This window comes from Echinops telfairi, unplaced genomic scaffold (genome assembly GCF_000313985.2).
Source record: "Echinops telfairi isolate 266 unplaced genomic scaffold, ASM31398v2 ScPeMD7_7469;HRSCAF=8507_1, whole genome shotgun sequence".
Taxonomy (NCBI): Eukaryota; Metazoa; Chordata; class Mammalia; order Afrosoricida; family Tenrecidae; genus Echinops; species Echinops telfairi.
The window spans coordinates 27,832,101-27,844,171 of NW_022111373.1; the positions used below are offsets into that span (position 1 = coordinate 27,832,101).

Consider the following 12,071-nt stretch of genomic DNA (forward strand, 5'->3'; position numbering starts at 1 on the left):
TTTTCATAAATTAAAAAAATAAAAATATCAAATCAAATTTAAATTAAAAGGACCTAAAATCACTCCAAATCATAATTACTTGTCCATGAAGTCCCTTCTACAGCATGCAAGATGTATTAACAACATAATAAGTAACTCTAATAACCCACTGCCCTGACTCATAGCAGCCCTACAGGACAGAGGACAACTGCCGCTCTGGGTTTCTGGAACTGGGACTCCAAAAACAACGCCAAACTCACTGTCATTAAGCCAATGCCAGCTCACAGGGACCCTCTAAGACAGGGCAGAAAAGCCCTCGGATGTTTCTAAGACTGTGACTTCGATGAGAATAGAAAGCCCGTCTTAGAGTGGATGGCGGTTTTGAAATGCTGACCTTTCAGTTAGCAGGCCAGCTTGTCCTTACAAGAAACGCCATGATAAATGGAGAAAGGACTGAAGTTGTGAAGAATCTCATTGTCCTCAAATCCACAATCAAGATTTATGGAAGCAGCAGTCAAGAAATCAGATGATGTGTTGTATTGGGCAAAGCTGCTGCCCGAGGACGCTAGCATGTTAAAGGGTAAAGGCATCATTTTCAGGACTAAGGTACGCCAGATCCAAGCCACGGTCTTTCCAATGGCCTCCTATGCATGCGAACGCTGAACAATAAATAAGGAAACTCTCATCCTTGGCAGAAGGCAGATGGCAAAGAAGACCCTCAACAAGAACTGACACAGCGACCGACCGCAACAATGGGCTCAAACAGAGCAACAACTGAGAAGATAGCACATGACCAGACAGCGGTTTGTTCTTCCGCACGTTAGAACAGACTCAGTGATACCTCACAACAGCAAACAACTTAGGTAAGACCCAACCTAACATTCAGATAAATGAAATTTCTGTTGGCCAGGTGATTTTACTCTATTTGTTAAAAAACAACAACAATAGAACCCAGGTTTCTATCTTAAATGATGTACAAAATTTTGGTGGTTAGGTGCCAAATAGTTGGTTCAGATTCATAGCAACCCTCTTACAAAAGGACACATTACCCATCTTTGTAACTGTTGTTATGTTTAAACAGATTTGTTAGAGCCAATGTGTCAGACCATCTCATTGATGGCCTTCCTCCTTTTCACTGACCCTCTACTACAGCAAACATGATGCCCTCCTCTCCAGGGCTGCTCTCTGCTAGTGACCAGCCAAAGTACATGCATGAAACCAGGTCTTGCCTTCCCCTTCTAAAGAGCATTTGGTCTGTACTTCTTCCAAGGCAGATTTATATGTTCTGCTAGCAATTCAAGGTACTTGCAATATTCTTCACCAACACCATAATTCAAAAGAATCAGTTCTTCTTCAGTCTTTCTTATTCATTGTCCACCTATCACATAAACATGAGGCAACTGAATATATGTTCTGTAATTCCCATTCATTAATCTATAATTTGGTATGAATTCAGCTTAATTTCTTAATTATGAATTCAGCTTAATTTCTGGAAATGTCCAGTCAAATGGTTATGCTACAGTCATATTTAATTATCTTCAACAGAATATTACTCACGTGTGGTTTAATGAAATGGTTTGATCATTTCCACACTCCATTGGATCACCTTTCTTTGAAATGGGTACAAATATGGATATCTTCCAATCTGTTAGCCAGGTGTCTGCCTTCCAAATGTCTTGGCACAGACAAGTGAGAACTGCCAGGGTGGCATCTACTTGTTGAAACATCTCACTTGGCATTTTCTCAATTGTTTCCCATCAATCCCTTCAGAAGAGATTGAGCTTCTTCCCTCAATACCGTTTGTTTTTCATCGTACATTATTTCCTAAGTGACCGAGTGTCTACCAGTTCTTCTTGGAAAAGTGACTCTGTCTATTCCTTCCTTCTTCTTTTGATGTTTCCTGCGTGGCTCAATTTTGCTTTGCCCACATAACTCTTCAATATTACAAATAAGGGCTTCAGTTTTTTCTTCAACTCTTTCAACTTGAAAATATTGCTTCACCTTTTCTCAAGCTTCCTTTTGAAACCTTCTGTTCAATTATTTTCAGGGGTTTTTTTTTCTGTTGACTTTTAGCTATCCCATATTCAAAAGCAAGGTTTACAGTCTCTTCTGGTATTTATGCTGTGTTGTCTTCTTATAATCTTTTGCTTCCTTCATATATGATGTTCCTGATGCCATCCCACAACTCTCCTGGTCATCAGTAATTACTGCTCAATGTGTCAAATCTATTCTTGTGATGACCTCTAACCTCAAATGACATATACTCAAGGTTACATAATGGCTCTCATGGACTTGTTATATTCAAATTGAACTCATATATGAAAACTGATTATCTGTACCATATTCAGTAATAAGCTTCTCTTTGATAGATACAGTCAATTTGATTCCTATATATTCTGTCTGGTGGGACTCAGGTGTATAGTTGCTATTTATGTTGTTCAAAATATGGATTTGCAATTAAGAAGAAAGTGGTCTGGCAAAATTCTCTATCAGGTGGTATCACCAAAGCCATATATTCCAAATCCCTTATTTCTGTTTCCAACTTTCACTAGTATAATCACTAATCAATGAAGCTTAATTGCATTTTTGATCACTTTTAGACTGCCAAAGTTGGTAAAAAATTAAATTTATTGCTATTTGGCATTAGTGGTCAGTGTACAAATTGGAATAATATTTGTATTACCTGGTCTTCCATGTAGGTGTATGGATCTTATCCTATCTGACAGCTTTGTATTTTAAGAGTGATCTTGAAATGTTCTTGGTGATGATAAATGTGATACTTCCTCTTCAATATGCCTTCCTGGCACAGTAAATCATATGGTTGCTCAATTCAAAAGGGCCAACACTAGTCCAGTTCAGCACAGCAATTCCTAGGATACTTATTGTCAAGCATTACATCTCATTTTTGACAACTTCCAATTTTCCTTGGATTCATATATCCTAAGTTCCACATTTCAATTATTAATAGATATCTGCAGCTGTTTCTTCTCAAAATGAGAAACGGCAGCGTAAGAAGCCCCCTGGGTTAGGTTTACTCAATCCTGTTGTCAGGGGCAGCTAAGTCCACTCTGATTCATAGCGCCCCTATGCACAACAGAATGAAGCCACGCCAGACGTGCACCAGGCTCACGGCTGTTACGTTGAAGCCTATTATTGCAGCGTCGGTTTCGATTCCTCTCAAGACCCTTCCTCTTTCTTGATGACGCTCTGCTTTCCCAAGCATGCTATCCTTCTCCAAAACTGTGTGCCCCCGTCATGCCCAAGCACATGAGGCGAAGTCTCCTCATCCTTGCTTCTAAGGAGCACTCTGACTATATTTCTTCTGGCAGTCCATGGAATATTCAATATTCTTTACTCCCACCATAATGCAAGTGCATCGGTTCGTCAATTTTCCTTATTTACTGTCAGCCTTCACATGCATAGCTGGTGGTTGAAAACACTATGACTTGGGTCAGACACACCTCAGGCCTCAAAGTGACATATTTGTTCTCTAACACTTTTGCAATAAGTTATTTGATTTTCTAATGGCAACTTCCATGGACAATGGTTTCAGACCCAATAAAATCAAATACCTGACACCACTTCAATGTTTTTCTTTGTTTATCATGATGTTTATTGGTTCACATATGAGAATTTTTGTTTACTTCAAATTGAGTTGTAATCCAGACTGAAGATGGTATTCTTTGATCAGTGGTCCTTTCCCCCAACAAACTAAACTCACTGCCATAAAATTGATTCCAACTCATAGTAACCCTATAGGACTCCCACCACCACCCCCCACTAAATAAATATGTATAGCTGCTACTGTGGGCTATGAAACTGAGACTGTAGCTTTAAACTGTGGTTTAAGGGGTGATTGAGAATGGCTGATCTTGTGATTAACAGCCAAGAGATAACCACTATGGCACCTGGTCTCCTTTAATATAACATTAAAGGGCAGTGAAAAGAGGAGCCCTAGTGGCATAGCAGGTAAGGAGTTGGGCTGCTAACCACAAGGTCAACAGTTTGAAACCACCAGCCTTGCTAAGATATGCTTTCTACTCCTGAAAGAGTTAGTCTCATGTCGGAAACCTCCAATGGCAGTTCTGCCCTGTCCTATAGGGTCACTATGAGTCAGAACTGATGATGGTAGTAATGCGTTTGCTATTTTGGAAGAGCTATTAGTAAATCAGATGTTAGAAACCAGGTGACTGACTATTAAGGGACTTCAAAAGTTTAAAGAATGATTTTTTTTAAGAATGTTTCCATGAACTTTTTAAAGTCACCTCATATGTGCCTGGAATATCAAATTTATTGGAGAAAATACAAGAATATAAGATGAAGAACAAAACAGGGAATCCAGGACAGATGAACCCCTCAGGATCAGTGGTGAGAGTGGCGAAAGATACCGGGAGGGTGGAGGGAAGGTGGGGTCGAAAGGGGGAACCGATTACAAGGATCTACATATAACCTCCTCCCTGGGGGACGGACACCAGAAAAGTGGGTGAAGGGAGACGTCGGATGATGCAAGATATGACAAAATAATAATTTATAAATTATCAAGGGTTCGTGAGGGAGGAGAGAGCAGGGAGGGAGGGAAAAAAATGAGGAACTTAATACCAAGAACTCAAGTAGAAAACAAATGTTTTGAGAATGATGAGGGCAATAAATGTACAAATGTGCTTGACACAATGGATGTATTATATGGATTGTGATAAGAGATGTAAGAGCCCCCAATAAAATGATTTTTTTAAAACGTAAGGTATTTAAGCTTTTAAAATATTTTGAAGTTCCAATGTTACTGTCATTGTTGAATGACTCATATTTGTTACATATGACATTGCTTTCCCTTTTAGATAAATTAGTTCAACAGATTCTGTGTTTAGACTGGAAAGAGTTGCACTATAACCTAATAGATCCATGCAATTCTTGGGGATAATATAGCCCTTTTTCTCATAAAGAGATTAATAGAAGTAACAAAATAAAATCCAAAAAAAGTCCATAGTGTGGAAGACTGTCTAATAAATCTCATTTTGGCCATTGAACACATACAAATTAACAAATGCTGAAATCATGACGATTTCATTTATTTGTTCTGTACATATCAGATTAATAAGCATTAATTTTGTTGATGGAAACAAGAGGACTATTGTTCTATACAGATTAGAAATATAAACACTTAGCATTTCCCACAGCTACTGACTTCACAAATTACTCTCAGTGTTGTCTCAGACAACACTGTGAATGCCAGAGAAAGCAAGGAGCGCTACTGCCCCCTAATGAAATCAAGCAAACTAAATAATAAAAATAACTCCAGAAAGTCCTTTTGAGTTCTGTGAAACAGGAAAGTACGCTTACTTGCCTAATGCAATAGACAAACAGCAACACAATTCACTGGAAACACCCAGAAGACATATCAGAAGACAGGAGGAAAAGCTAGAATCACCCGTTTTCATGATAAACTTAGCAGCAAAACAGGAAAACGTTGAGACAACTGTTTTAAGAGAGAGGAAAACACAGTAAAACAATGTTATCTAAGACGATAGCAATGAACGCTTCACTGCAGGCTGCACGTTTTACGTGTATGTTGGAACTAAAAGAAGAAAAAGCTTTTACAAACCAGATTTTTCAGTGAATTTACAGTAAGTTTTCAGTTCAGCAGCCCAAGATTAAGTGTCACAAAAGCAGTCTCTCACAAATTCTACAACTTCTAATCCTAGCAGAATAAATTATAATATATGTATGTTTGAAGGCAACTATACTATGATATACACTTAAGAAATGAACACCAATTTTCCTGTCTACAATGCCAATTTTACTTAAGTATAACAGTTTGGTACTTTATAGTATTTTGCATTGTAAACTGAACAATGACATTTCCTAAGCATCCTTTTAATAAAAGCTCTTTAACAAATTTGGTTTTAAAAATCATCTTCAAATGTTTTAATAATACTTGAACCTGTCTAGAATTCTTCTCAATTCTCATTTCAGAATAGAACAAATATATGATGTAAAAGTAGTCTCTGGTCCTTAATAACAAGAGTTAATTTTTAAAATTAGCATCAAAGGATCAGAAGAGGTAACATTATAAAGAGTAGATTAAAAATACTGGGAGAACGTAAACAAAAGAAAAATACTTTTCAGGTAGTGTTTGCAGGCTGCCACTGGTTCCAGAGACAGGGTGCAGTACTCTTCTCTTTCATTGCTGGGGCACATACCACTTGGAGATGGCTTACAGTAGTTGTACACTCATACACCACTATGGATCTACTTACTAGGAGATAATAGAAAGTGAGGCTGAATCCACATAATGCTATGTGGATGACACAGGCAATACAGAGAAAGAAGCTGACTTAACTCTGTATACAACATGAAAAGAAAATATTCCTGTTTGTTTGGCAATGAAAATTATGTACCAGCTCTACAAATTACAAACCCACCCAATTGTGCTGATCAATCCATCTACCTATTTATTCAAACTATCAAAACAGCAGCATCCAAACACAAATCCATGACTCCAATGGGCTGAGCTTGACATGTCCACTGCCTTCCTGAAGTACAGTATGATCTACCAACATGGCTGCTGAAGAGAGACGTTACTCACTCATTTCCACCACCTAGAAATGTAAGCCAGGAGCCCTGGTGGCAGAGTAGTTACTTTGGGCTGCTAACTATAAGGTCAGCAGTTTGAAACCACAAGCATCTCCTCAAGAGAAAGACAAGGCTTGCTACTCCCATAAAGAGTTACAAGGAAACCCAGAGGGCCAATTGTTCCCTGTTCTCAGGGGCGAGATGAGTCAGAATCAACTCAGTGGCAGTGAGTGTGAATTTTTGAAAAATGTACCAGACCTGCAGTCATATTTAATAAAGGTTACCTGGGAAACAAGCATTTAGAAATAAACTTGGAAATAAATACATGAGGTAAGACTAATTGTAGTGCATATGCATATATGTATTTTCACTTGTGAAGTAATCTATGCTTGTGTATTCCATATCTACACCTTAAGGAATGCTTCTCTAGGTCATAGGAGAAAAGGGGGCTTTCCAAGCTGCCCTTTCCTTCCCAATTCCTAGTCAATAAAAGTACGGAAAATATGAGCAAGAAATAAATGGAAGGAATCAGGCGAGGCAAAGAAAAAAAGGCCAATTTTATCAAGAAATAAATGTAATGACAGCCATCTAACTTAAATCATAGTAGTTATGATTCATTGGGCTGCTACCTGCAAAGTCAGCAGTTTGAAACCACCAGCTGTTCTGAGAGAAAAAAGGCTTTCTACTCCCATAAAGAACTGTAGCCCAGGAAAGCCACAGGGGCAGTGCCACTGTCTTGTGGGGTTGCTATGATTCGAATCAACTCAATGGCAGTAGGTTGGTATAAAATAAAAGGGTTTACCTTTGCATTCAGTAAAAAACCACATCACTGATAATTATAATAATGACAGTAGCTAGCAGTTACTGCGCATTTACCTTAACAATGGGCATTGGACTAAGCATTTTATATAGTATCTTGAATTATTTAATCTTCCTAACAATTCTGTAAGATAGATACTATTACCTAATTTTGCAGACAAAGAAAACAAATTTCACAAAGATTAGGTAACTTGCACAAGGTTAGCTACTAAATTTGCAGGGCAGAGAAAATACACTTGCTAGCTTGGCTTCAAATCCCTAAAATGTATTATTTTCTAGCAAAAATGTACATGAAATGATAGATTTAAATAAATCAGATATGAAAATACCCAAGTTAATGACATAACATTTAAGATGTGTAACCATGGATAGGCATTGGCCCCAGCCCTCAAGAAGTACCACTTCATTCAGGAGAACCAAAATGCACCTGGGAAAATTAATAATAGTGAGAAAGTGTTAAGAAGTAAAAGTCCCTTACTTCAATGGCCAGTATAAATACCATTGATTGTATTATTCCTCAAAATGTATTCAGACATAGTCATCTTTCTTTCTCAGATCCTCATAACACCTCATTCAAAACTCTGTCTTATAGGATGAGAAAGGTTGCTTCCCACTTTTCACTCTTACAGAGCTATAACTAATGACACGTATATAATAGATTGCTCTCAGTGATACCTGAAGTACATATTTCTCTATCACAGTAAGAAAAACTGTTCTAAGGCAACTCTGTGATTTTTGATAACCATTTTCAAGATGTTCTGAAATTAATACCCCCAAAAATATTGGTTTCCAAGAGATGATATTTAAACACATGTGTACATGCTATCACATACATGAACACAATTCATATCCTCATAATAGTCCTGGCATTGCTTAGACAACAAACAACATTACCTCAATGTACCTTTAAAAACAAAATATCCACAAATATGTAAAGCCTGCAAAGTAAGATTTTCTAAGAACCCCATCAATCTTTCCCATTACAGAACATAAAAGAAGACATGAAATCTCTCGCAAGACTAGCTACTTCTCCAGATACACCAAAAAGTGATATTTAAATCTGACACCAAAACCTATCACAAATAAAGATCTGTCATGTTGGTAATACTTGTTTCTTAAACTTAAATGAATTATGTTTAAATTTTCAAACCAGAAAGCAAAGACTCTACTAACAATAAAGGAGGATTCATTGTTAGTTGCTGTCAAGTTGAATCAATATACTTGCTAGCTTGGCTTTAAATCCCCAAATTTCTAGCAAAAATGTACATGAAATGATGGATTTAAATAAATTATATATGAAAATACCCAAGTTAATGACCTAACATTTAAAGAAGTGTAACCAAGGGTGGGCTCATGGTGAGCCTACATGCACAGAGGAGAACTGCACCACGGTGTTCTCAAGGGTGTAAACTTTCAGAAACAGATCCCCAGGCCTGTCTTAGAAAGTACTTCTCAGTGGGTTTGAACACCCAACCTTTGGGCTAGTGATCAACAACCTAACTGGTTGTACCATCCAGAAATGCCCAAGCAATAAAGTAGAAGACTTAATAAACAAAATGCATCATGCCACTGTGCTGCCATTCTTACCTTTGAATCCTCATCACGCACACCCAGTTGTAACACAGCATGAGGAGATTTCAGTTTTGCTTGAGAAGAATGAGCCATCTGAAGGTTCAGCTGCCATTCAACAGTTTCTAGCTATAAAAGACAAATGCAAATAGAAATTAGATGGTACAGAAGTGAGAAAACAGGCAACTTTACATTTCCACTCAACAGGGATAAACAGAGATAGCTTGGACTTCAAGAAAACTCGATCTTACACGCTCCTTTACCCTGCATACAGGGTAAATTATCCCTTTGGGTCCATTAGATTGGTCTCTTGCCACATCTGTCAAGTTGAACAATAAAAGTTGTCTTTAAATATACTCAATTCTAAAAACAAACATTAAGGAATCAAGCAATGAAGCACACCATAAGAGCCAATAGTTTTTGCATGGCAAATTATTGTTGTGAAATACAATATTTTACAGAAATTTATTTTAAAACATTATATTCTTCAACTACGAAATCACATCTGTTGATGTAAAGCACTTTAATTACTTTAAAGTGTCTTTCAAAAATTGCTGCATTATGTGGAGCACAGGTAACAATTTTTCTTTAAAAAAAATTGTTTGAGAGGCACTAAAGTACCCAGATGGCAAAAGGCTCACACAGTTAGACACAGCTAGTCTGACTGGAACACAGCCAGACAGTAACTGGTATCTTCTAGTGAACAGGTGTTACCCAATAGACTATCAATCTTTCCAAAGAACTGACTGACTGCCTACGGTTCCCAGTATGCCAGAAACTAATTACAAGTTTGAATTTAATAATGAACACAATGGAAAAATTTAATCAGGTAAGAGTAAAGAAAAACTAGAACAGTTTAAGTTTTCTCTTAAAATAAGTAAAATAAATGTGGTTTGATTGTACTTGACTGCTGATTATTTATTCAACCTCAGAAATATTTGAGAATACATTTCCAGATTTAGTTTCCTGTGAATTGGAATGATCAATATCTAAGGAAATTCCGTGAAATGCAATTGTCATATGACTCTGACAACATGACCTTAATAATGAACTTAGTTAAGCCACCTTAGCTAGACTGAGTGAGAATGGCAGCCGCACAACAATTTATACTGGACCAGAATACTAACTGCTTAACTTGAAAGACTGTTCAACAGCTAAAATCATGGCAGTGACTCAAGGCCAAGTTGGAAAGAGAGCAATGAAAGTATTATCTGTTCAAGGAAGGACGTGATGAGAAAATAAAGATAGAACTCTGTTCTTCATAGCATTGAACTTTTTAGAGGTTATGAGTACAAAAGGGAGAGAAGATGTGGTGAAGACATGATCCATAATGCCACAAGTAAAAGATCAATTTAATGGGGCATGTTAAGTAAGGATCCTTGAGGTACTGATCATTAACACATTTAACTAGTGGCAAAGTTGGTTACGAGTTGGGCTGCTAACCACAAGGTCAGCAGTTCGTAACCACCAGCCACTCTAAGGGAGAAAGATGAATTTTTCTACTCCTGTAAAGATTTACAGGCTTAGAAACCCTCAGGAGCAAATTGTAAACTGTCCTGTAGGATCAAAATGAGTTGGAAATGACTCAATGCCAGTGATTTTGGTTTGGTTTTTGTATATTTGTTCAATGTTCAGTAAAAATAATTTAAGTACTCACTTTAGCAGCACAAATATGACCAAAACCAGAACCTCTTACACCAAGTTAATCCCAAGTTTTAGCAATTTTATTAGAGTGCATTGCTCTGTACTCACTGCCATCAACTTAATTCTGAATCACAGCAGCCCTATATGACGGAGTAGACTGGCCCCGGTAGGTTTCCAAGACTGTCCATCTTTAATAAAATGGAAAGATTCATCTTTCTCCTGTGGAGCAACTGGTATTTTGAACTTCTAACTTTGAGATTAGTAGCACAACATGTAACCCACCAAGCCATCAAGGCTCTCATTGGGCAGCACAGAATTTCCCTAAGTGTTCCAAAGCTGTGAACCTTTACACAAGCACAGTTTTCTCATACAGAGGCAGGTGCATTTGAACAGCCAGCTTTTTTATTAGCAGCCAAGCACTTTAACCACTGAATCAACAGGTCTCCTTATCTTTATGACAAACAGACCCAAAAGAAAAAGAAAGCTTCCTCCTATTGAGTGGTTGCTGATTCATAGTGACCCTATAGGAAAGGGTAGAACTGCCCTTGTGGGAAGTGATGGATAAATGACTAGACAAATAAACACATTTGTTGAAGCTCATCATACTACACATCAAAAATAGTTCGACTTTACTGTACATAGATTAAACCTCAATAAACCTGATGTATGAGATGGACAGATACCTATGTACTCGAGTATAAGCCCACCCGATTGTCAGCAGAGGAACCTAATTTTACCACGGAAACTACACAAAAAATGTACTGAAAAACTCGGATTATACTCAAGTATGGTAATTATTAATAGTATAATATTGGCTAAAATAAGATTGTTAGTCCATATTGACATAAAAACTTAAATAAGTAAACAAATGAAGAAGTAAAATTACTTCCAGGTACACTGTCAATATGTCTGTATAGATAGATGAGTCAGAAAAATGATCAATGGATGACAAAACTGGCAGATACATGTTTGAAAATTAACAATGTTTTTATAATTTCAAAGTGTATCCCCAAAATTATTTACAAAGTGATAAAGAATTAACTCTACAATGAACAAACCTAACCAACACCTACCTTATCAATGTCATCATACCTATTGTTCCTAATATTAGAACAATCTGGCATAAAGAACTAATAATTTTTTAAATTTATTAACTTAATGGCCTTCCAGTCCCCTTTAAAAAAAATCATAATTATTAGGGAACCTCAGACAAACTCAGAAGAATTGTAAAAAATAACTGTAAAAAATGTCAGTGTCTTTAGTGGTTGTGTCGGGAAGGTGAGCATCATAGAATGCCAATTTAATAGAAGTATTCTGGCATTGAGGGAGTACTTGAGTGGAGGCCCAATGTCCTTCTGCCACCTTAATACTAAACCTATAAAGACAGGCACATAAATCTATTTCCCCATCCTCATATAAATATATTTGCATATGTACATGTCTTTATCTAGACCTCTATAAATGCCCTTTGCCTCCCAGCTCTTTCCTCT

At 37.2% G+C, this 12,071-nt stretch overlaps 1 protein-coding gene across 1 annotated transcript in view; it reads right to left on the reverse strand.

The window, feature by feature from the left end:
• COMMD10 (COMM domain containing 10) overlaps positions 1-12,071 on the reverse strand; it is a 225,013-nt gene that overhangs the window by 155,166 nt on the left and 57,776 nt on the right. Inside the window, exon 4 of the mRNA XM_004706569.4 lies at positions 8,956-9,066. Coding sequence (XP_004706626.1) covers positions 8,956-9,066 — 111 coding nt within the window. The remainder of the gene's footprint in view (positions 1-8,955; positions 9,067-12,071) is intronic.